This window comes from Anthonomus grandis, chromosome 11 (assembly GCF_022605725.1).
Source record: "Anthonomus grandis grandis chromosome 11, icAntGran1.3, whole genome shotgun sequence".
Taxonomy (NCBI): domain Eukaryota; kingdom Metazoa; phylum Arthropoda; class Insecta; order Coleoptera; family Curculionidae; genus Anthonomus; species Anthonomus grandis.
The window spans coordinates 3,457,204-3,484,807 of NC_065556.1; the positions used below are offsets into that span (position 1 = coordinate 3,457,204).

Consider the following 27,604-nt stretch of genomic DNA (forward strand, 5'->3'; position numbering starts at 1 on the left):
AATTTGTGTTAAAATTTGCGAATATAAATCGTAGTTTGCTGCTGGTCTTCCAGCTTCACTGCGCTCTTTGGTGTAATTTCTGTGCATTTCAGAAATAGTTAACTCTCCCGGAATAAATTCTCTTGTTGTATTTTGCCTCTGGTAGTGACTTTCTACTCGCGGAATTGAGTCAATATGTTTTTTAACAGACTCAATGATTTCTTCATCTGTTTTTCTGTGATTACCATGGCGGCCACGTTTATCTTCAGGGATGATACCAGAATTTGTAGCACGTGCCTGAACTACACTTCGCAATGCGCGCTCAGTTATTCCAAACGTATTCATTAAAAACTTTTTACACACGCGATGTTTTTTTTCATTATCCCATAAATAAAACCCACAATTCGGTTTTCTAGGTCTTTCCGATACTACACGGCGATACTTTAATTCCAATGGAGCTACACAAGAGGCTAGAAAATCTCTTTGTCGTTGCAGAGTGGACAAATTCCAATAGTCCTTAAAAAACTGAATTCTATGTTCCTCCGTAAATTTTAAGGAACATTTCAACGTACATTTATCCGGGCATGGTGGTCCAATTACTTTCTCTTTTACAACTTTTCCAGTTCTTGACACATAGCTTTTACCACTATTTTTTAATAACTTGGCCTCGTTTTTTTTCCAGTTTTCGGGATGTCTTTGTCTTTTTTTCCCTTTTTTGGGAGATACTGGAGGCGACTCTACCTGACAGTTTTCTTTATTTTCTAAGTCTTCACTCGATAAGGACTCATCACTACTAGGTGGAATGTAGTTATCGCTATCCCCTTCACCCCAAAGATTTTCTTCATCTTCTGAGTCATTTATCTCATAAGATGGAAGTGTAATTTTTTTTCGTAGTATCATTTTTGTGGGACATTCTTGATTAATTATATTATATGAAATTTTCTTATCTAAAGTTGATTTTGTATCTGACTTCAATTGTACAGTGCGTGATAGAGTAATAGGAGTTTGCTGTGAACTGGTAGTTGCTGGCATGTTATCAAATTCATAAGAAGAACATTCACCAAAGTGGTTTTCGGTTATTTGCAGGGTATCAGGTTGTTGAATATCTAAATTAGTGAAAGTAGGCTGACAAGCACTTGGCGGTAGTCTATCTATAATACTGTCAGTAGAAAATTCATCATTTTGATTTGAATTTGTTGTTCCTTCGAATTGAAAATAGTCAATAGACGTTTGCGGGTCAATCAAATTTGTTTGGGATTTTTCTAAAAGGTGAGGAGGACGATTTAAATTAAGTTCTTCCTCAGGCATATTTTTTGGCTGTTTTTCGAAATCTCCCGAAGCTTGATCTAAAAGATATTTTAATATCACGAAAAAATTGCAAGATCTATATGAGATTTTTGAAATAAAATATTAATATTTTAAGAATACTTTCGAAATATTACATTTCTAATATTTGATTAATGTAATTTAATTTTTGTTAGCTCATGAATTTAAAAAAGAAACACACCTGAGATCGAATGGTTTGTGGCCAAATGTACCATTAGTCTTGCTCGATTCATAATATTGCGGTTTTGTATAAGCTTCCTAAAATCCCAAAAGTAAATTAAAATAGAATTCTTTTGAGTTTTTTAAAGTAGTCTTAATAGAAAATTTATCTACAACTTCTAGAACCAACATTGTCATAAAAAACCGTTAGGTCACTACTAACGACAAAAATTTCCGAACAACAATGGCGTAAAATACAATTAAATCATGCTAAAGATCAAAATTTCAGAGAAACAATGACACAACAGACATTTGTGACAATGTTTCACTAGATTTTGTTAAAAATAAACGCAACTTGAAATTAACAAAGACTTACCGTTCAAATACGTCGTTTTTGTCACTAAAGATAACCACCATAAATTGTGGTTGTGTCTAACAACTACTTATTTCGCACTTACGTCGTTTTTCTTCCTAGACCAATCAGAAAAACGCGCCATTAGAACAACGACGCAAGCGGTTTCTCGCGGCACCTATTTGTACTACATTTATGACATTGTTCCACCGAAAAGTTTAGTGTTTTTTGATATTTCTTGCGCGTGTAACTAATTTAACTGAAAATTTGCACTTAGGTCGATGTTTCACCGGGAAAGCGATATGTCTTCAGGCTCAACCTCTGGGGCAAGACCTGACAGAAATATATGTCTTTTTTTCAGCTATTTTGAGACCAGATTTCACCTCACTGGTTCCAAACAGAGGTTTAGGACGGGTTTGCTGAATCTTCTTGTTTTTGGCTCGCCTCTTTCCATGTGCCAGAGTCCATCCTGAATCGCCGTCGTCCGAGTCTTCTGGACCGGGAGTTTTACTTGGATTTACTGGTTCTGTCTCAACAATAAAAACATTGTCATTCTCCTCGGAGGTTATGTTTGTTTGCCGTTTTTAAAGATCTGGCTGTGGCTTTCGTTTTGTCACCGGACCTTTAGTTGTGATTCGGCGAGTCACGTCAGTAAAGCCGACAGCGCATTCGGATTTATCCGCATCCTTGTCATGTCAATGGAAGCAGTGCTGACCTCTGGCGGCGGTTTGGTGATTGACAAACGCAGATTGGTCTGGTGAACAACTGTGTTTGAAGCCTGTGATGGCGGAGGAGGAAGGGGACTGCATTGTTTACCTTTTGGTTTTTCCGGTTTTTCACTGGGATCGGCTTTGTTTTTCCATGAGTACTCAAGTTTCTTCTCTAGTAGATGGTGTTTTTCTTCTAATTCTCTGATTTTCTCCTTTAGACTGGCTATCTCTAAATCCTTTATATTTTCTGTTGCTGTTGTGGCCGCCATTGCAACCTGAGCTTCGGATGCGGCAAGGTGAAAACAAATTGCCGATTTTTTCGATGCAGCCTGCCTTAGGCACGATGGATGAAAGCAATCCTGACACTTAACACAAATTGCTGGGGATTCGCAACTTTTTTACAATGTGCACATACACTTTTTGGTTTATTTTCACTTTTTTTTTCGCTCTACAAAAATCGCGGGCGTTGGTTGCATCGCCATCTTGGCTATTGGGTTATAAGAGCATAAGTAATAAAGTTATAAGAGCGTTTTTGGGATTATCCAATTAACTTTGCTGTTTGTATTGTTTATGTTATTTTCCTCTCTTTGAGATTTAGATATACAGGTACGTCGGGTGGTGCGTCGCCGAGCGGAACATAGGAAATCCCATGTAAATTTTAAGGGGGTCAATTATTGGCTTCTCTGTACATTTTATAGAAAAAATGTAAGATAACTTTTTGAAGAGACTAATCTGGCAAACCCTTGTGCAAAGTTTCAAAAAATTTTAATAAGCGAATCTTGAATTTTTTAATTAAATGTAATTGCAAAATTAGCAAATTTTTGGTTCAGGTAAAACCAAACGGGCACCAGTGAAATGAATATTGTCACTGACGTGAGAAAAAATGTCAATAAATCAGTGACAGTCGATATTTGAAAATAAGTATGAATTATTCAATCGACGAAAAATATATTAAATAAAAGTTTAGATAAAAAAGTAATGTTAACGTGTCTTACTTTGAATGGTATCTTATGGTTGTGAGATTAATAAAACGAAAAAAAAAACATTTCTTGTATTTGGCTGTACGTCAGATTTGACAAAGCCTTATAACTAGTGTTGTAAAATGCTTGAGAATTTATTTTTCGAGAACGTTCCTCGAGCATGAACGAGCACGAACGAGAATTTTCAGCACATACGAGCATAAATGAAAAAAATGCAAAGGAAACATATTAGGAAAATATCTGAAATTAAAAATGTTTGTGTTTATTTATGTTCTATTTATTAAGTTAAACTTTCAAACAACCTATTTCGGAACTCTCCTCCGAACTATCCTCTCCCTCCTCGCGCTCGCTTGATTTTAAATCACTCAGAATTTCCGTTAAGTCAAATTCAGGCTCGTCAGACTCAGAAGAATCATCTTCAATGGTATTAATTTCAGCCCCAGATTTGATAGTGAGTTTTATTTTTTTTGATTTCAGTTCCATTAAATTGGTAGAGGTGTCTGGCTGGCCGGTATTTGAGTTTATACTTTGACTCTTTAATTTTGTTTCTAAATTAATATTTGTAGCAACAAATGCCAATTTTCCCGCCCTTTTAGTGGTTAATCGATTTTTTTTTGTGCGCAGGAAAGAATAATTGCTGAAAGTTCTTTCAGTGGCAGCCGAAGACGGTGGCAAAGTTAAAATAGCTAATGCGATAGTTTTCAATGATGTCTTTGAGCAATAACCACTCCACCATGTCCTGGAATCAATTTTGTCCACCAGAGATAGGCTTGTTGAAAGTAGTCGGTCTTCCCCATGTATTGTCCTAACTCAACCAAGATATTTTAGGTAATATCCTGAAAGTTCCGGTTATTTTCTGCCATGTACCAATGAATAAAGTCAATTCCTAAAAAATACATTAAAATCAATGAAATCATATTCAAGCAATGAATTTATTATTTAGTAAATTAAAAAGCTTAATATTAATGTGTTTTTTTTACCTTTTGAATGTTCTTCTCTGCCTAAAACATCTCCCTGAAATTTGGGATCTAATATATTTGCAGCATAATGTGCAGCTGACACCACTTTTTCCTTTCTCTCCTTAAGGAAGTTATGTATTTTGACCTCCTCATTTTTCAAAACGGGGAGTTTTGGGACTTCTATTTCAAAAACATTTTGAAGACTGTGAAATGAATTGGTTTCTTCAGATAGGTGAATATGGTCTCCTTCGAGCCTATGGATCCACGTAACAATTGGACGAAGAATATTGCACACTTTTTCAATTTTTATCCAAAATATATCTTCATCCAAACAGTTTTTTTTTACTTGTGGACTAAACTTTTGTCCAATTTCTTCAGTTATAACTAGTTGTTGTAAAGAATATTTGTTTTCTAACAAACATTAGTGAAACAACCAAGTATCTATCCCCATCTTGTTGCCACAGGCAATTTTAAAGAAATTAAAGAACCGCGTTTTTCCATTTGAATCCTATTAAAATTGGCCAAGATAATATGAGATTTCGTAACTTCTTTTATAATTTGTTTGCAGTATCCTTCAAGTGACTTAAGAGAGTCACTATTCATGATATCTCCTGCCAATAGGTTCAAGCTATGTGAAATACAGCCATACTCAACAATTTTTATTCTCTCAGCAATTATTTTTCTTGCTTTAATCATAGAACTAGCATTATCTGTAACAAGACCAACAACCTTATTAAACCCAATTTGCTCTATAATTTTTTGCAATTCTTCACTTATGAATTCAGCAGTATGTCGCTCAGTACCAGTGGCAAACGTTCTAAAAAGTACTGGTTGTGGAGTAGTGACTACTACATTTATGACAGCCTCATTTCTAAAAACAAAATTTGTTTTATAATAAAATAACATAGTTATTACATTTAATAATTAAATATTACTACTATAATAATTATTTAAAATAAATAAACAATAATAAAAAAGTTAATAATAACCATAAGTATAGAGAAAAAAAACATACCTTATATTAGACCATCCAATAATCACATTGAATTCCAACTGTTAGTGCATTCTTAATTTTGTCATGAATCTTCTCACTTATGTCTTTATATTCATTATCTAAGAGAGTGTTTGATAAGGTAAACCTTGATGGCAAACGAAAGCTAGGTCTGCATAACTTAAAAAACTCAATCCACTGGGCGATTTCAGTAAGCCTTAATGGACAACCGCTGACATATATGGCCTTAGCTAGTGCTCGACTAAGAATATCCTAAAAATTACATTAAGAAGGTAATACACAATTCCTTATAATGTTTAATAATAGAAACAATAAATTAATATACAGGATGTCTCAGACCTAATTAGACACTAAATATCTCAGCCTGTGTATATGTTAGAAAAAAAAGTTAGTTTAATTTACAAAAATACACAGGTTCTTGTATTTAAAAAAATTAAGTTGATACTCAAAAGTGTATTTTTAAGATATCCTGTATACCTAATTGAAACACTATTAAATGCAGAATTTTACAATAAATATTTTTTGTCTTAAGTTTTTTTTCTCACATACAGGGTGTCTAAGATAAGAATCCTAAACATGGGGATCTCGGTACCTGTTGGAGATACAGCTTCGGTTAAATTAGGAAAAAGTTGTGCACTTTGAAGCGTATTTACATGCCGTTGAGAAACTTCAAAAATTTCCATGGCCTGCTGAGATATTTGGAAAAAACGGAAATTTGCCAATATCGATTTTATTTTTTCCTGGCTTTATTTTAAAAGATATCAAAAAACTGTTGACACTTTTGAAGTACGTGATGGCGCTTTTAAATTTTATATCCGACGTTTCGTTTCCGAGAAACCACCATCAACTTTATTTTTTTATATGGCGCGAAAAGAAAGTACACCCTGTATCTGATTCCATTTTTTATTACAAATTCAACGATGTATCACATGTCACATTTTTTTTGTTAGTTAAAAGGAAAAATACAATTTTTTGTTTTTTTTAAACATATTATTAAGTAGGCTTTGGAAACAAATGCTTTGACACTTTGACGTAAATACCTTTTACCCTGTCACATATTTTTTATTAAATATTAATTGCCGTTGTTGTTACCGTGATTGTCGAGGTGTTGTTTGTTGAGTAATTATTGTTATTATTATTTACTGTTGTCGTTATTATTGCTAAAATTGTGTTATTATCTTCAAATCTGCCTGGTGGTCATTATAGTCATGAAGAGAAGTTTGACATGCTGTCGTGCTACATTTTGTGCTACAAAAATACTGTAAATACAGCAGCAATGTATCATAATAAATTTCCAGATAGAAAGCAACCATGTAAATCCATTTTCTTAGAGTTGGCTCGAAATTTAAAAGAATATGGTTCGTTTAAAAAGCCTGTTTTATCTCGAAAAAAGGAATCTCTTGAAGAAACTCAAAATAATGTTTTACAAGCAGTTATTGAAAACCCAGAGATATCAACCAGGCAAATTGAAAAAAATGTAGGAGTGGCCAAATCTACAGCTCAGTTTATTTTACGTAAAAACAGATATCACCCCTACAAATTTAGAATTTGCCAAGGACTTAAATCTGGGGATTTCGAACGACGTCGGCATTTTTGTGAGTGGTATACACGTGCCTGTGAAGAGGATTTTAATTTTCCATCAAAAATAATATGGTCCGACAAAAGTATGGTCACTAATAATGGTATCTTTAACCGCCGCAATAGTCATTACTGGGTCCAACAAAATCCGCGTGTTCAGAAAATATCTAGACATCAACAACGTTTTGGGTTTAATATGTGGTGTGGAATTTTAGGAACCAAAATACTAGGTCCATTTATTTACCATTATTCATTAACAGCAGAACGATATCTTAATTTATTGCAAAATGATTTAGAAGACTGCTTAGATGATTTACCTCTGGCACAAGTCAATAGCTGTTGGTTTCAACAAGACAGGGCTCCTGCACATAATTCTGGGCAAGTTCGACAGTACCTTGCGCAGCGTTTTCCTGAAAAGTGGATTGGAACCTCCAGTGAAGTGTCTTGGCCAGCGCGATCCCCGGACTTAACCCCTTTAGTCTTCTGCTTTTTTCGTTATTTTTAAAATGTATTCATTATTTGTTGCATATCGTTAGAAAAATCATAAAACATTTGTCTATTACTGGTTACATTTTTTTATTTAAGTAGTACAATGTACAATGCAAATCAATGCTTCATTTAGCTTCATCACTCTCTAAATAGATATTAAGAAAAATGTGACAGACTCGGTAACAGGTATTTACATACATCAAAGCATTTGTTTCCAAAGCTTACTTAAAAAATATGCTAAAAAAATAGAAAATTTGCATTTTTCCTTTCAACTAACAAAAAAAATGTGACATGTGATACATAATTGAATTTGTAATAAAAAATGGAATCAGATACAGGGTGTACTTTCTTTTCGCGCCATATAAAAAAATAAAGTTGATGATGGTTTCTCGAAAACGAAACGTCGGATATAAAATTTAAAAGCGCCGTCACGTACTACATAAAAAGTGTCAATAAGAAACTGTCAATAGTTTTTTGATATCTTTTAAAATAAAGCCAGGAAAAAATAAAATCGATATTGGCAAATTTCCGTTTTTTCTAAATATCTCAGCAGGCCATGGAAATTTTTGATGTTTCTCAACGGCATGTAAATACGCTTCAAAGTGCACAACTTTTTCCTAATTTAACCGAAGCTGTATCTCCAACAGGTACCGAGATCCCCATGCTTAGGATCCTTATCTTGGACACCCTGTATACAGGGTCTATGATATTTAGTGTCTAATTAGGTCTGGGCCACCCTGTATAATATTATTTATTGTTTATATAGTTAAATTGCATAAAAATCTTTTAAACCTGGTAAGTATATTGAAATATTATTAACTACACTCTACACTACCAATACCAGTTATGTACCTATTTACTACCTACTATTAACTTACATTTTCCTTATTGTTTTGTTTATGGAATCCATAAAAACTCGCAGATTTCCTGAACTAGAACCAACCAAACCCATTGAGCTTTTGGAAGTAGCTGACGCTGACATACCCGAACTGGTACTGGGTGTGGGTGTAAAAGTACCTGAAGCTGCATCTTCACCTTCATCTAAAGCTAACAATATATAAATCCTAAAATACTAATACCTACACAACACAGAGTACTACTAAAGTGCATAACATCCAATAGGATATTTACCTACCTCCTACCACTCCTACTGTACTACCTTGATTTTGAGCAATGTCAGATTCAGCAATAATTGTAGTCATACTATCATGATTTAAGGCTTTTTTCAATTCTTGTGGGCATTTTAGGCATTTCATTATATGCGCTTTCATTCGGGTTGCGTGCCGTTTATATTCGCGAAAACAAAACTTACATTGATAAATATCTGTATTTATACAACTGGAAGTACTTGAAGAAGTGGAAGCCGTCGATTTTAACAAAAAAAAGTTTAAAATATTGCACTTTCTTCTTGGCATTTTCAAGTCAGTAAACACTAGAAACCACTTTTTTTTAAAACTCCGATGCAATCTCTTCAAATTCAAAGCATAAATTAACCACGAAAAAAAAACATGAATTTCCAATAAACCAATCTGTAAATCCCCGAAAATCAACAATGTGAGATGTCATTGATGTCAACGATCGATGACAACCAACCTAATGCGAGGCGATCCGGTGTTGCCACGTCTGGTTGCTAAAGGACCGTTACTGCCGAAAACCGACACCAAACGTTAACGCTATGGGAACGTTCGGATTCATGCTCATTCGTGCTCTTGAGAATAAACGTCACGAAAAAAATCGTGAACGTTCGCGAACGTTCTTCGAGAATAAACGGGAACGTTCCATTGCTCACAACACTACTTTTAACAAATTGTTTGCTGGTGGCTGGTGTCTGGTTTTACCTGAACCGAAAATTTGCTAATTTTGCAATTACATTTAATTGAATAATTCAAGATTCGCTTATTAACATTTTTTGAAACTTTGCACGAGGGTTTGCCAGATTGGTCCCTTCAAAAAGTTATCTTACATTTTTTCTGTAAAATATACAGGGAAGCCAATAATTGACCCCCTTAAAATTTACATGGGATTTCCTACGTTCCGCTCGGCGACGCACCACCCGGTATACTTTTTTTAAGGCTAATAATTTGTGGTTGCTTATTTTTATATAGGAAGCTTAGGATTGTTGCTATAAATTATTAAAATATAGTTTATACTATGATGTAGCAGAGAATATATTAGTTTATGTATGTTTTTATTATATCTCAAAAATTATTAAAACATTATTGTAACCTTTGGCTCTGTAAATGGTTTATACTGTTGGGCTGTATTGCTAAAAATAAAAATAAATAAGTAAATAATAAAAAAAAGTTATTTTTCATTTAAATGTCATGATTCCCTTTATTTTTGGTATGTAATAGTGAATCATTATCATACAGTGTTTACCTAGTTATTATGTTTTTGGCTTTTATCATTTTGTTAATGTAATGATATGCATTATCTAATGATAAGGTTTGTTTATTTACATGGATACATATAAATTATTTCCCATTTTTTTTCAATGATCTAGACAATTTTGTTTTGGTTACACTTGAAGCACATGTGTAGTTTAAAAACGAAAACGATAAGATTATATCAGATTGGGCTTTAGGTGTGGCACAGAATACTGCAAGGCTGAAGTTATTGAACAGATATGGACTAATGACCTTTAATTTAATGGGAGTACAATTATTTAAGAATAGCTTTGAAATAATGAATGTGCAGAAATAAACCATTTTCATCATCTTTATTATCCGCGTACGTCAAGAGGTCGAGATGAAAAACCTTAGGTTTATTCATAAAATTACAAAAAATAGCCAACGAGATTCTTTTTGGGGTGTTAGTATAGGAATTGGAAAACATGCAATCTACAAAGAATACTATCACTATAAATTCTCGCACTTGAAGAAATAAATCTTGGGGGGGATTGACTTAAATTGGATCATTTCTACCTATACCATATATAGTATGTCTCGGGAAATATTATCTCGTGGGATGACGTCGATCGGGAAATTTTTCAGCATACATTCAAGTAGCATTAGTCGAATTCTGTCGGCACTCGCCAAATATTAACAACATATCAATTTTCTCCGATCTGGTATAGCTTTGCATGATTATTAGAACAATAACGAATAAAAATAAACTACTAAACTAGATAAAAACAATAAACTACAATAACCGAACAATAAATAACAATACAATAAACGCGATTAGGATAATAATAATTATAATTTATAATACAACAATGATAATTTATAATTACAGTGAAAAATGTCTGAATAACTCGAATTATATCAGAAACTGACAGTTTGCCGTGACAATTCGTAACAATCATATGTAAAATCCAAGGCCAACTTACTATTGTATTATAAATACCGACAAAAAAACACTTCAAAAGCTCTTTAATTTATCGTTAATAGTTAGACGATAAGGGTGAGAGTCCAATTTATCGTTAATCTTGGATGTTTAATAGATGTTACGCAAATGCTACTAAATGCTGAAAAGTTGCTACAAAATCTATTTAAACTGGAAACAAATATTTTATTAATTCACAGCAATCTTTGGGTTTTCAAATTGGGAAAAACTAGGTATGCGGCGCTAAACTGTTTTTTTGAAAATTCAGACTTATTAGAATTACCAAATATCGATTTTCTGGTATCAAATTATTCGTAAAAAATACACCTTTTAATTATGGTAATGAGCCACCCTGGTTTCATTTGGAAAAAATGAGTTATAGCCGAAAATACGATTTTGCAAACCTTAGACGCATTTAGGAAAGCTGTGAAAAATAAAAGACAGTCAATTTTATTTTTCTTGGACTACTTGATGTAAAATTCGAATTTAATTTTAATTTATTCGAACGAATTCAAATTATTCATATATTCACCCTAGATTGAAATATAAAAAATTAAATAATTTTAAGGTTAGGTGTCAAAAGTTGACATATGGGGTATCATTTTTGTTAGAATGTCATTTTCTATCAAAATATGTCAAAAAAATTGGGGGATCCTATTTGAAATAAGAGAGTTAGGGTCATTTCTGGTTAAACCAGAAGTGACAGAAAACAACCGAATACGTCAGCCAATCCCAATTTGGGGGCTATACCCACGTACCAAATTAAATTTTTTTAACTTAAAAAGTTATAGGGGCGAACCACTTTCCTAAGACACCCGGTATAGGGCAGGGGCTGCAATAGATTTCTAAGGTCATATATACGAAATAATTATATAAATTAGACATCAACTCTAAAATATTTTAAACGTTAAAGCAATACTTTTGAATTTTAAATTCGGTTAAAGTCCAGCCCAGGGGCCTGTTCATCTACTATACCCCATGCAGTGTCGACTGGCATGCAAATACTCTAACAGATAGGTCTTAGATACATACAAAGAATGAGAACAGCATTTTGATACATAATTGGGGATCCTATTTAGTCCAGCACCCTCATTAACATCTAATCCTGATAGTGACCTTTGATACGAGATTGAGAGAGATTTGAGATTGATACGACACACGACAGCGACACAAGTTAGAATCAGCAGTTTAACCTAAAAACCAATTTCTATTAGGATCCATGTCTATATTGCCCCATGGTCCCTGCATTTCTTTAATTTTCCGCCCATCAAACACATTTGGGATATGACGAGTAGAAGGATGCTTATGAACCAATAAGCAACCACGCACCAATAAGAACTTACAATAGCTGCATGATGCTCGACAGGTTTCCTTAAAAGATATACCTCAGGATTCCCTCACAGTTAATCCATTCCCTCAGCATGCTGATCAACTCAGCAGGATGCCCAGCGAAACCTAAAAACATTATTAATTACATTAACATTAACACACATTAAAACACAAAAACTGGAATGCTATGCAGGAGGTCTGTGCTGAATTGAAAAAACTAGAGCATAATATCGTCTTCAGTATTCTTTATTATGGAATTAAGGCGTGGACTCAACATAGGCCATGTGTAAAAAGAAAGCTGCCGAAATGTGGATGTATTGTCGGACCAAGGAGACTAGTAATAAAGAGACTGATCTGTATGCTAAACGTGTGTACCCAAAAATGAACGAATACTAGTTTCAGAAAGTTGCCACATCGGCGCTGTTAGCCAGAAGTGTACCTCACTCTGATTAGCTGGACCCACCTTTTGATAATGTTAATGATAATGCAATTTTTGGCATTTTTAAGTAATAGAAATGCCATTCTTCGTAAAGTTGTCTTCGTGTCTGGTCAGTATTTTATACTTCCATCAGGATCAACTACTTTACGATATATCTTGATAACGTCTTTTTTAGGAAAGTGCAATTCGCATACATGTTTACTCGCCACTTTCGAAATCTATGTTCATCCTGCACAAACGAAAAAAAAAAACGTAATTTATGCGAAACAGTTTTTGATATATAAATTCGAAAAATATATGAAAAATTTTAAAAAAAATATTCATACTTATATAATAACATACTGACGTGTGAACCGTCGTTTTCTCTTTTTTTATTTTTTCCCGATCAGAACAAGAGCCGATTGTGCAACCGCGAACGTTACAAAGCCTTATTCCTATTGACAATGAATTTAAAACCATCATTTATCAAAAATTCTCTTTTGAAAATGTCAAACTGACGCGAGTGAAAATAAAAAGAACGCGCAGAGTAGCCAATCAGAGCGAGGCATACTTCTGACCAACAGCGCCGAGGTGGCTACTCGGCGAACCCCGTCATCGTTCAATTTTGCGTAAGCGTCATCTCATTTGGGATGCGCGGACATCAGCCTTCTTATATCCCAAATCTTGCGTCGGACGTATGTTGGAAGTTGAAAATATTTTAGATGGACAGAGTGCGAAATGTGGATGTGCTTGTGAGAATGTCAAAAGATCTCAAAATCATGCTCACACTTAAAGAATGAAAGTTGGAATACTTTAGACACATTGTAGCCTTTTATCCATTCGTTAAGTTGTGAATTAAATACTTGATTACACAAAAATAGTCAACTTTTTTTTTACACACTTACATTACTAAACACGATCATTTACATCAACTAGAAATATTTATATCTGATTTAAAATATCGCGCCAATATTTCGAACCGCACTGCACTGAATTGTCAACGGACAGACCCAGCGGCGACGCGGCTACTTATATACTCGGCTGTCCATGATTCCGGAAGCTTCGCTGACCTTCCACGCGTTTCTAGAATGACGGATGCGTTTCTAATATCGTTACGGTAGTACGGACTTTTCAAATTAATAAAGTGGCTAAAGAATTTGCGACAATTACACACGTAACTTACACAATGACACGATACTGACCACGAACTTAATAAATATACCTGGACTGCTAATGCATATGGCCACGATACCCAAAAATGACCACTGCCTGGTGGCCGCCATTTTTATAGTGGTTGTGTTCTTTTGATGTTGGTCACTCTGAACATTTTTAGTGTTGCCAACAAAAAATATATTAAATAACGGTAATTAAGTTGACGACGCTGACTTTTGACGTGTGACCTGTCACGAACTAAATTAATTTTTTTCATTGACATTGTTTTTTAGCCATCACTGGGATTCTAAAATCACGACTCGACACGATCACTCGATATGACTGATTCTAAATAACATTCTCAATTGTGAGTATAGCGGATTGCCTAGTTTTTGGCGATTTGTAAACGACGCTTGGGTATATCGTCTGCAACAGGCGATATAGCTTCCTCCTTATTTAATACGTAGATAATGTCATCACCATCCTTATTTAAACACATTTTGGTTCACTGTTTGTCAAAACCGAGTTGTTTATTTTTACTGTATAAATCCTCGCTAATTACAAAACCTCATAAAATCGTCTATATTTTGATTTTTATAGATGGTTATACTATCGTGCCGAAAAAAAACTGGGACAGCAAAATCTTCTAAATCTCTTGGTCTATTAGAATAATATATTTTGATGTTGTCAAAGTTAATTTAATTTTGTGACAGCCGCGTCAACAAAATCGTTCTTTCAAAATGCCTGCATTATCTCCTCAATAAAAAGCGATAATATACACTCGTCTGATGAATAGAGTTCCTATAAGAAGAATCGCAGAAGAATTGGGCATTAGTAAAAATACCGTTTCCTTAGCTAAGACAAAATTGCAGAATACGGAACTATTGTAAGAAATCCAGGTTCTGGTCGACCAAAAATTTCAAACGACATTCAAGATAGAGAGTTAGTTGGCTTTCTAAGAAACAATCCGTTTGAAACAGCAATAAAGGCAAAAGAAGACACGCATTTTCCTGGTTCTGCTAATACAGCTCGTAGGATAAGAAATTAGGAAGTTAAAAGTTGCTGTGCAACAAATAAAATATTTTTGACTGAAGCAAATAAACAGAGAAGATTAGAATTTGAGCATTAATATGCACACCAAAACAACATATGGGAAACGGTAATATTTTCGGATGAAAAAAACCTTTCAGTCGTGCGATAATGGCAAAATCCGCGTTTACGGGCCTTCTAATACCAGTTGTGATGAAAGATATACACATAAGACTAATCAAAGTGGACGTTTTAGTATAAACGTTTGGGCCTGGATTAGTTTTAGAGGACCAGGCGTTTGTCAAATAGTGCAGGGAAGGCTTAATGCCTTAGGATATTTCAATATCCTGAACAATGTTATGATGCAATTGGTTGGTGTAGTCTATGGGCAAGATTTTATCTTCCAACATGATAATGCTCCTATACATACAGCCCGTAGAGTGTAAAACTATCTAGGCGAGACTAAAACTAACTAGAAAGACGAATTCAAGTTTTACCGTGGCCCTTGAAAAGCCCTGATATCAACCCAATTGGAAACGTTTGGGGAAAAATGCCAAAATATATGTATGAAGATAAATTTAGGCCTAGAAATCAGAATGAATTACGCCTAAAGATAGATGACGCATGAGACCAAATAACCGAAGAACATACCAGAAACTTAATTTTAAGTATGCAAGGACGTTTGCAAGCTGTAATTGATAACGACGGTGCGCTTATTAAGTATTAATAATTGTTTATTCCATATTATCAAAAAATATATTAGTTAGTTTTGGTTTATTTATAAAATGTGTTCCGAATAAAAATAAATATCGAAAAATAAAAATGTTTATCAATCTTATTATTTAAATATGTAATTATTAAGACTCCAAAAATTCATAATGCGTAAATATGCATACCATACCATAAATTCTTAACTAAATGTAACTTTCTATTTTGTATTTGTAAACATGACCTCTCAAAAACTTTAATTGTTTTGTTTCCCTATAATTGGCACAACTGAAATTTGGCCAACATCGAAAGGACACAATCAAGCAAAATGGCGGCCACCTAGTAGTGGTCATTTACTTTTCATTGAATTCGCAGTCCAGGTATATTTATTAAGTTGGTGATCGTGACGCTACGACAAGTTTTTTTAGAACAACCTGACCTGACCTGAGAAAATCTCTGTTTTCTTTTCCATGACAATGGCTGACTGATTTTCTTCGGCAGAACATGTTTTTTCTTGGGAAAACTACAGAAATGCCTATTTTATTAGATTAAAAAAAATAGTGCATTTTTGTTCTCTATTAATAACATATTAAGATTTTCGATTACGAAGATTGATAGTTAAGACTCGGCACACACCACTTGTTCAATATCTGCAGCAATTTCTATAATATCACTATTTTTCTTCTAATTTTCATGCATTTTTAATATTGGCTCTCGTTTTCTTTCAGTGCTTGGCAGCAGGTTCATCAATAATGAACCGAGAATTTGAAAGCACATCAATGCGACCCATAGCAAAAGCCGTGACAAAAAGTCTGGAGAACGTACGCAATCTTCTACGCGAAGCCTCTTTAAACAACAACACCCCCAATGGTCCAATAAAACTGGACGATAACGACTGGTTTACCGAAATGCTTCTCGAAAGCCTTAAAATTTTTGATCGACTTTTCGCCGAATTTGAACTTGCCTACGTCAGCGCCATGGTTCCGGTAAAATCCACCCAGGAATACGAGCTACAAGAGTTGATCGGAGTGTTGTTCTCTGAAACCCTTCAGAGGGCGCTTAAGATGAATTTGCTTACACAAGAAATGGTTGACGACTGTGATCCTGCCCTGATGTTCACTATTCCCAGGTTGGCTATAGTTAGTGGCCTACTAATTTACCCAAACGGACCATTATGTATTGATCGACCGATGGACAAGATGAGCGAAATGTTTCGCCCTTTTCGGACGTTACTGCATAAAATACGGGAGCTTTTATGGATTTTAAATAAGAGGGAGTTATTTATGCTGGAGAAATTGCTTTGCGATAACGAGCAACTGGATGGAGTGAGGTCGGTTAATGTCCAGATCAACGATGAGGATTTCGAGCAGTTTTACAACGATTTTCCCGTGTATCAGGATTTAATGTTTAATTCGTTTGAAGAAAGCGTCACGCCTACAGAGGAGACGCCTCAGAAGAAAATTGTCACTGAGAGCGATTTGGTGTTGGATGGACCGTCCACCTCTGGGTATTTGATTCCGAAGAATGTAGTTAGGAATACTATAATTGCGTCCTCTGCGTCACCGAATCCTAGAGGACAGGCTTCGTCGGTGAGTAAATATGAAACCTTATTCTTATTATATTTTAGAAATTTTTTTTTTCATAGCTTGGCAAGTACCTGTATTGTGCCGTTATTGCTCTTCTTTTAGGTCAGAAAATATAGAGGGTGATCCAGATCTTAACCAAGAAATTTTAACCACTTATTATACATCAAACAAAAGCCCTAGTTTGTCCAGAAATGCTTCCTCTTAGAGATACAGGGTATTAGAATTATAAGAAATATTTTTTTTGGATTTATAACTCTTACACTGCTTGAAATATTTCTATGAAATTTGGAACAGCTTTTAAGCATTAAGGAGCACTTTTTGTCCGTACTGCATCGAGACTAAATATCTTTAAACAAAAAAATTTTAATTTTGTTTTTTGTTTAAAATAAAAATTACTTTTTAAATCCTCGAGAAAATTCTGTTTCTTGACTTACGTTAGAAAAATAAAACACATTCTCATGCATGAAGATCAATAAATTTGATATGGTAGATAATAATATGACTATCTTTGTTTCTAAACGAAACGGGTCCTAAATATGAATTTAAAGAAGATGTTCGCAAGTTTGAACCATTTTCCTGATCACGTAATTCACATGGATGTTTAATAGATCCGATAACAGCAGCTAAATTTTGATTTCTTAATTCTTCGCAAGTAAGTAACTAAAGCTTACACTTAATAATAATTTAAAAAAAAATTATTGGAACTACCAGATAATTGAAATAACGTAATGGAAATTTGTGTTTTTTTTTGCAAATGCATTCAAAATTACCTGTTACCTCTTCTCTGATATGGAGTGATTGTGACCAAAATGCTAGATATACTGGTGAAAGTTTGCAATTTACACTTTTGACTCATAGCAGCTTAATAAAAATTATTTCTTCTATATCATCTAATGCCATAGGGGTAGATGAAATTTCTATAAGGAATATAAAATTATGTATGCCGTTTTGTGTCAATCCATTAATAAATATTCTAAATACCTGCTTTCTCGACAAAACTTACCCTTCAATTTGGAAAAGAGCCATTGTTAATCCTACTGGAAAAATCGCAAATCCGAATCAATTAAATTGACAAAGACTTAGGAAAACACATTTTTAATCAATTGAGTTCATTTGCCGAAAACCAGAATACTATTCCAGAATGCCAATCAGGGGTTAAGCAAAAGCTTTAGCACAAACACAAGTCTAGTAAAAATACTACAATATACGTTTAAATGAGGATGAAAAAAGAGTACCTGCATGGTATATTTTCCTCGATTTTAGTAACTTTGATACTGTTAACCATAGTATGTTGCAGGCAAAGTTAAAATATTTTGGTTTATCCAATGATGCCACAGCTTTTTTCAAAACTACTTGGAGAATCGTTTTAGTCGGGTGGAAATTTCCAGAGAATTTAATAAAAAATTCTCCTTAGTTTTAGATTCATAGTTATTTGTATATACCGGTTAATAAAGATAATATTCAAACTGTTCAAGATTGCCTTATCACTGACAAAAGGAACATTGACGTTTTTACTCAAAGTCATAATCTCAAGCTAAATACATAAAAATCTGAAATCATCGTCTTAGGTAACAATTAAATAAGAAAAGAAATTGACAAAAAAATGCATTTCGATATTTCAGATAATTTGATCCCTATTGTATATCAAGTAAAAAACCTTGGGGTAATTTTTAATAGTTCTCTTTCTTTCGAACCGCCTATTATACTTAAAACTAAAAATTGTTTATATATGCCTTAAAAAACTTTACAATCTTAAAAAATATCATAAGTGGTATTTTATGTGAAGATTGGTCAATTGTTACAGAAAACTATTTGTTTTTAGCCAACGTTTTGAATTACATTTCATTCATCTTCAGGGCTCTTAAATAGATAGAAAAAATGGTATTTAACATTTCTTGTTTTTTCCTCTATTTTCTCTAAATATTTGTTCAAAAAAAATTATAAAAAATATAAGTTAATATACAATGACAGTATGCATATCATAGAGGACACAATTCGAATACCTTTCCTGATAAATACATCTCGCTTCTATTGCATTACCATCGGCGAGGCCAGTATACGAAATGCATTGCTACCATCTTCGTCTTCATTGGTATAATTTGCGATTACTGATATTCAGAAAAATAGCATGGAAATGAAATAAATTCAATAAATAGTTAAAAATCAAATAAATCACGCGCTGTGATGCTTTTAACAATTTGACATTTAAAATCACAGCTCGTTGTCCATAGCAACGAGCAATAAGAAACATGCATAGGCGCCTCCGCGACTTTATTTGCGTTAAATAAAGACGCGTTACGGCACTTTTTTACTCCCATTTACTTTTTAAACGCGTTAAATTTTTTAACTTTTCATACTTCTTGTAATAAATTTGATCCCTTAATTTGCTTGCAATCGATGAACAAACACTTTCACACTGCATCAGATTTTTAGGGAAGTAAAATTTTTAAGCGAAAACCATGCGTCCGACGAAAAAAAACCGAGATCAAATTTGCTAAAAAGCGATTGAGGATTTTAAAAATTATTATATAAAGTTAAGACGTTTAGGACATATGTTCATAGGAAATTTTTTTCTTAAAATGGGTCCAGGAATCACCCCCTTAAATATTAGCACTTTAAGGAACATGTACACTACCGCTCAAAAGTATTTGCCCACATAATAATATATGACTGTTTTAAAGTTATAACTAAAAATAATAAACCCATCAGTTATTCTAATGAAATGATTTATTTATAACAAAATGAATATAAACAATACATTTTTCAATTAATTAAATTTAAGAAAATCAAATTTTGGCTTCATCTACATGTCCGCCTCTATTTTTAATAACAGCTTCATAGAGTTTCGGTAGTCTTCTAATTAATTTGTCCAAAGTTTCCTGAGGTATCTTGTGCCATTCTTCTTGGATGATCCTGCACAAGTCTTCTTTTGATATGGGGCATGATTTTCGCACTTGTCTATCCAGTTCATCCCACAGTAATTCGATAAGATTGAGGTCCGGTGATTGTGGGGGCCATACCATAACTTTCAGAAGATGTTGCCTTTGTAATTGACCTAAATATTGCTTGCACAATTTCGGCGTGTGCTTGGGGTCATTGTCATGTTGAAAGATGAAATTTTCCCCAATTATTCGAGTACCAGAAGGAAGTATATCGTCACATAAAAATGTTTTGTAACCCTCTTTTCGAAGAATTCCCTCTATTCTAATTAAATCGCCCACTGCAGATCCTCCGCAACAACCCCACACCACCACCGTGTTTAACTGAGGCCATACAGTTCTCAGCGACCCTTTCATTGACATAACGGCGAACAAAAACTCGCCTCTTCGTTCCAAAAACCTCGAATTTCGACTCGTCACTCCAGAGAACTTTCATCCAGTCATCAATGGTCCATTCTTTGTGTGGGCCTACTCAAGTCTTTTCTTCTTATTATCATCCTTCAGTAGCGGTTTTGATACAGCTAAACGTCCTTTAAGACCAGCATTATAAAGTCGCCGTTTTACTGTCGAAACACTGACCGCTTTTTTTACGCTCCTTGTTGATTTTTGCTGTCATTTCAGGGGCGGTAAGGCGTCTATTGCGTTTGCTTGTAATTGTAATATTTAAATCCTCCTTTGAACTTGTTGTCTTTGGTTGTCCTTCCCGATCGAGGTTTGTTGCCAATAGTCCCTTCTCTGGTGAATTTCCTAACATTATAATCGACAGTCCGCCTTGGTTAGTCTTTCCAGCCTTATGAAGTCCAATGATAATACCTTTTGTTTCTACCGATAACTCTTTTGTTTTAGCCATTTGAAAGAATGTTGAAAAACCAGCAAAGAAACGGTGACAATCGTCAATAAGCCATCGAAATTATTTACCTATGTTACACAAAATCTTTCTTCTTCTTTTTAAAATCTTTATTTTCATTTTCATTTTTATTTTAGTAAAAAATGTCGACTTAATATGAAGTGAAATTGTCTCTAGTATATAGTTTAAAAAAGCTATTCAGTATTCAAAAAGCGTCTAGGATGGTTTTTTTAGTTCTGGAAATAGAGTATAGTACTGTCCCAACTGGTTTCTTCTACTGTTAATTGGATGGACACTATATTCTGTGTTATAGCCCATAGCAAGTAGAATACGCAAAGCTGCACCATCAAAAAGAATTTCACCCTCACTATCTGAGCTCATATTGTTTACTGATTAAATGTTTGAATTCAAAATTATATCGCCTTCTTGAAACGCTCTACTATGTACACTTAAAGCTAGCGTTAACGCGTGAATCGCCTCTTGACGCGGAGCTCGAAGCTTCACTATGTTTTTACCCTTAGAATGTCTTTATTTTTATTATAATTTAATTTATCATACAAAAACAAGTGAATATCTTGGTCATTATACTATACAAAGTCCCTATACAAAAGATACTATTTCTACCTTTTATTTTTTCTTTAGGTGGAGTCTCCTCCAGACCACGACTCGCTGGAGGTGATCTCAGCCGCCGCGGCCACCCTTTCTTCCATATTAACTATCAACGAATCTGCCTCGCCTAAAAAAACTCTTAACGATCCCGAGTCGCCCGACGACTCGGGCATTTGCACAGAAACCACCAGCTTAGATCGATCGCCTAGTTTAGAAATATCGGAACACAAAGACTGCCAGCGCAATAGTCCCTGTAAAAAATCCGCACTGAGACACAGAAAGACGCAGAGTTGCCTTAAGAAAAGTCCCTGTGGGAGACAACGGAGTCCTGTTAACGATATAACCAATAGCGGCTCGAGTAGTAGTTCGGAAACGTCTAGTTTCAACAGTAATTCGGCTGATGACGAGGAGATTGCTTATGCTATCAAAGCTGTCGAAATGGCGAATCGGGAGGAACTTAGGGCTAAGTATAGGTGAGTTTTTCGATAATGCTCATGTTTATACGTTCGCATCATAAATTTTAATTGCCATTGTTAGCATCTAAGAGAAGTTTATGATATTTTACTTATTTTTTTAAAAAGGTAAATATATTACTGAAATCTGTTTATTTATACAAAGTACAAACTTGATCAGCTATCCTATTTGGGATACATTGAAACCTTATACCCGGTTTACATGCAGCTCACTTCCACGGCAGTGAGCAGGGAAGGAACCAGGAAAGTTGGCCACGCGAGTGCAAACACGTCGCTCGCGCTGCCGCTGCCGTACGCTCCCTTCGGTGGCGGTTTTTTGGACGGAAGTCAAACATGTGAATTAGCGAGGAACTAGGGGATTCACAGCATTTTTTCTGTTTTGTTCAGTTACTCAGTTGGATGGAAGGTAGAGTAGCAGCACATGGATTTTAATTTTTATTTTAATTTTCGTGTATGTGATAAACCTATGGAGTGGTGTAACAAAATAATTTTATTATTTTGGGAGCTGTATGAAGCTGAGAGGTTGTTATGGGATGCTTCACACATTAACCATAAAAAAAACATATAGTCCACGATGCGTGGAAAAGAATCAGCAACGCGTTGGAAACTCCAATACAAGATTTAAAAACAAAAAAAAATCGCTAATGGCAACGTTTCGGCCATTATTAAAAAAGAAAAAAGCTTCAATGAAGACAGGAGCGGGTGCTGATGAGGTGTTTAGGCCCATTTGGTTTGCTTTTGAGGCCATGGAGGGTTTCTTAAGAGCAGTGTATGATGTCGAAGGTACAATAAATACCGAAGGAGAGGTAAGTTTATAGAAATAAATTATAAAAATAGTTATTGTTTTAAAAAAAATTTAATCTTTACAAATTTTGGGTGTTTTTAAATTACAATTCAACATTATTGAAATAATCGGCAAATTCCGATCTAACTTGCATTGCGGTAGCTGGAGCTCGTCTGGCTATATGTGGTATATTTCTTATGGCAAATACACCTGTATTTTGTTGTCTCCAGGAGCCTTCAATAAGTACTTCGTCCTCAATGGCATCAAAAGTCACTGGGGGGGGGGGGGGGGGGGGGGGGGGGTAGGAATTTCGAGAATGTTGGCTTCTTCTTAAGAAGTTATGCAACAAAATATAAGTTAATGTTATTTTCGGTACCTTGCTTACATTTATTTCAATGGGTTTTTTAAATACTCTAAAGACAGATGTCAATGTCATGCTCATGTCATGGTTTCCTGGAAAAGGTTTCATCACATTCTTATTTAATACAAAGGCCACATCGCCTAAAAACACATAAGGCGTACTAGTTTCTCCAAACATCTGGTGGTAAATTAAGTTGATTTGTGTCCATTTTTTTCCACAAGAGACAGTTTTGAAAAATACCCCCATCGCTAATACGCCCTTGACCACCTACGTCGGCAAAAATAAATTTATAATCGTTATGAACTAAAACCATCAAAACTATGCTATACGTTCCTTTATAGTTATAATATTCAGAGCCAGTATGTGGTGGACATTTAATAACGATGTGTTTGCCATCAACGGCCCCGACATCGAGGAAATTTTTTTCTGAATCCCTATTGCTAACCATTGCTCTGGTGTATCTGGCAACTGAAACAAACAAATAATAATTTAACAATAACAGATATAAAGTAATCTAATGAGTATATAATAATAACTTATGTATGTATATTTTTGAGATTAATGAGACTGATGAAGTAAAATTAGTATCCCAGCATTCCCAGGATATGGGCGAAAATGAAGTGGTTCCATTGCCGCCAGTATAGGCTAATAAAGAAGAAAGGGCACAAGAAAATCCAAGGGCTACAATCATTAGGGAAGAAAATGCAAGGACTGCAATCGCTAGGCCTTTGAAAAAAAAGCGCACAGCTGGTCAAAATTTTGACATAGATACGCCGCAAACGCAACTTAATGATAGCCTTAAAACGATTAACCATGTATTGCAAACTACAAGGACAACGGGACAATTTAGACGATGACTGCGATTTATACGGCAGACTTTTGGCGACAAAATTAAAAAGGTACCCTGTATTCCGAAGGCAAAGGATTATGTACAGATGGTCTTTTATTGGATACTCTTCCTGAAACTTGCAAATCTACTCCTTCTTCCTATCCATCAGCTTCCAGGCCTACATCTGCATGGACATCCCACGATTCTCCTACCAATTCATCACATTCGATACATTCACCACTTTCGCAACGTTCACAAAATTCGCAACATTCACAGCTATCACCACATTCGCAACATTCACACCCATCACCACATTCGCAAATGTTTACAAAATTTACAACATTCGCAAGAATCACAACATTTGCTTTATTTAAAAAAAAAACGCAATGTTCACAGTCACAAAGTTTGCAATACTCACAACCTTCACAATATTATCCACAACCACCATATGCACACAATTCCCAAATATCCATTCATACCCAAGTTAGACAAGATCCACTACAAAAACAACCGTACATGACTCTATACAGGGTGTCCCAAAATTAGTGGACGAAACGCGAACCCTGTATTCTTTGGTCAAAAATAACCTCACTTTTTCCTATAAACTTATATCGGCAAACGCCCCCCAAGGGAGCTACGCCCCTTTTAAAGAGGGCACCTTAAGATGGTTTTTTCCACTTATTTTCGAAACGGGTAAATATAAAAATTTTAAATTTTGGTATTTTCCCAATTTTGATATGCTGAATTTAGTTGTCATTTCATAATTTTCATTATTTAGTCAGGTGCGTATCATTTAGGGGGTGAGCCCAAAAAAAATACCTAAAAAAAAATTGTGTGCAAAGTTTTTGTTTTTTTTTCTTTAAATTTTAAAATTTTGAAGCTTTTTACGTAAAAAAGTACCTCTTGGTCAATAACTCTACGAGTTACCATTTTCGAGAAAAACGCATTTAAAAATAACGCTGCATAGTATTATTAATAACAATTTTTATTAAAACTCAATAGCACGCTTCAAAAGTAAATTGACAAATAAAATTGCAAACAGATAAAAATATTAATTTATTTGAGGCAAATGTTCAAACAAGTTTCCGTTTTCCTGAATGCATAACCTGGATCTTTTTTGAATGTTTTGGGTCGATCTAAGAATTTCAAATCGGTTTTCTCTTGTTTGGCCTACAGCTGCGAGAATTCGCCTCTGAAGCTCTTCTGGAGTATCAATTTCGGTGGCATAAATAATATTGCACATATTACCCCAAAGATAATAATCCAGAGGATTAAGGTCGGGCGATCGTGCAGGCCAGTTTATTGGACCACCTCGGCCTATCCATCTGCCTGTAAAATTATTGTCCAGCCAGTTTCTCACCTGTCGGCTGTAGTGAGCTGGTGCCCCATCGTGCTGAAAAATCATTTCCAGTCGAGTTTCTATGGGAACATCGTCCAGTAAATCTGCGAGATTGTTTTGAAGAAAATTTAAATAATGACGACCAGTTAACTTGTGTGGCAAAATAATTGGGCCTATCAATTTATCTCCTATCAAACCCGCCCATACGTTAAAGAAAAATCTATGCTGAAAGTTAGTTTGTCGAACTACTCTCGGATTTTCGATGCTCCAAAAATGAGTATTACGGCTGTTAAAGCACTTACTCCTAGAAAAAGTTGCCTCATCTAACCACAAAATTTTTTGACGAAGATTTGGGTGATTTCAAATCCAATGACAAAAGTCTACGCGAGCTGGACAATCTTCTTCTTCTAACTCCTAAACCCTTTTATAATGGAAAGGATGGTATCCTAACATCTTAGTCATTCTTCCCATCTAAAATTATTTTTAAATATTTTAAATTGCATAGTAAGCCTAAACCTTAGTAAGCCACTAAACATTTCAGTTAGTAGTCAAAAGTATTTGTTTTGGGGTGTTTGATGTTTGTGATAAGACTTAAGTTTGATAATAATTACTTAAGTAAATAAAGTAAATAGTAATAATAATAGTAATTAGAGTATTTTGAAATTAATTTAATGCGATCCGACGATAATAATTAATAACAACACTATTTATACCAATCTCAATTTTCAGTTATAAGTACTTTAAATTTAATTTTTTGGATAACAAATTAGGTACTTAATTATTTATTTATCATATTTAATTTTACTTACATTTGACTTTGGGATATTGGTAATCTCTTCTAAGATTCTCAATGATATTTGAGGGTTTTATTCAATTAAATTCAGTACTTCCCCATAACCATCATTTGCAATTGGTCTTCCTTACCCTCGAGCACGTTTGAAGGATCCATATTCAAGTAAATTTCTATGAATTCTCACAAAAACTTTCCAATGTAGAAGCCTTCTTGCAGGAAACCTTCGCCGATACTCTCGTGCAGCGGCATGTGCGTTTCCATTGCAAAACCCATACATAAAATGAATATTTACTTTTTCACGGGTCAAAAAGTCTTCCATAGTTAAAAAGATATTAACAGATTAAATGCAAAATGACAACTAATCAATTACAACAAATGTTAATGTCATTATGCAGTGTGTCAATTTTTTCCAAAACCTGCTACTAAGTTTTCATAAAAATGGGTAGTGAAAATAATACTATGCAGCGTTATTTTTAAATGCGTTTTTCTCGAAAATGGTAACTCGTAGAGTTATTGACCAAGAGGTACTTTTTTACGTAAAAAGCTTCAAAATTTTAAAATTTAGGGAAAAAAAAAACAAAAACTTTGCACAAAATTTTTTTTTAGGTATTTTTTTAGGCTCACCCCCTAAATGATACGCACCTGACTAAATAATGAAAATTATAAAATGACAACTAAATTCAGCTTATCAAAATTGGGAGAATACCAAAATTTAAAATTTTTATATTTACTCGTTTCGAAAATAAGTGGAAAAAACCATCTTAAGGTGCCCTCTTTAAAAGGGGCGTAGCTCCCTTGGGGGGCGTTTGCCGATATAAGTTTATAGGAAAAAGTGAGGTTATTTTTGACCAAAGAATACAGGGTTCGCGTTTCGTCCACTAATTTTGGGACACCCTGTATAGTCAGCCCCCTTCTCCTGCACCAAGTACCCAAAGTTCTGCTTTTCAGGTGGATGAAGAAACCCAGAGCATAATACAGAGTGCATTCGATAGCGCAATGACAGAAGATAATTAACCTCGTTTTCCACATAATATATGTATAGTTGGCGTCAGACATAATCTATTTTGGTCACCTGTCAAAAAACCTGCTTACCACCAGTCAAACAATGGTTGTGACCTGCTATTTACATTGTTTGACGGGTGGAAAGCAGGTTTTTTGACAGGTGACCAAAATAAAATTATGTCTGACGCCAAGTATAATAATAATATAATGTATTACATATTTAAAATAAATAAACATCTTCCTAAATGAAATGTATTTGTTTATTGCTTATCTTAATTTGGTCCTAAAATTGAATTAATTGCTCCACAAACTTCAGGTACAATCAGCGAAATTGCTGCTGTTGAAACTTTAAATAAATAATGTAAACTTTTGTAACTGTCCCCAGTGGCCAAATATCGCAATGTTATTGCCAAGCGAATTTTTGGTAGTATTGGAACCCTTATTTTAGTTTCTCTTTTGATCATGGGCTCAATTTTATTAAGCAGAATTTCAAAGTCTATTCGGGACATTCGGCAAAAGTTACAAAATTCTCCCG

General features: G+C 34.4%; 1 protein-coding gene and 1 long non-coding RNA gene across 3 annotated transcripts in view; one reads left to right on the forward strand and one right to left on the reverse strand.

Moving 5' to 3' along the window:
- The window catches only part of LOC126742158 (lateral signaling target protein 2 homolog), an 84,907-nt gene that overhangs the window by 23,565 nt on the left and 33,738 nt on the right, over positions 1-27,604 (forward strand). For both annotated transcript variants that reach the window (XR_007662498.1, XM_050448734.1), the window contains exons 3-4: positions 16,236-17,096; positions 21,522-21,961. Coding sequence is in view for 1 of the 2 variants with exons in the window: in XM_050448734.1 (XP_050304691.1) it covers positions 16,236-17,096; positions 21,522-21,961 (1,301 nt within the window). In the remaining variant the exon portion in view is untranslated. The remainder of the gene's footprint in view (positions 1-16,235; positions 17,097-21,521; positions 21,962-27,604) is intronic.
- Positions 18,758-19,256, reverse strand: LOC126742164 (uncharacterized). Its single transcript, XR_007662501.1, has 2 exons — positions 19,097-19,256; positions 18,758-18,953 (listed from the first exon to the last, which is right to left on the reverse strand). It is a non-coding gene; the product is annotated as an uncharacterized LOC126742164 (long non-coding RNA).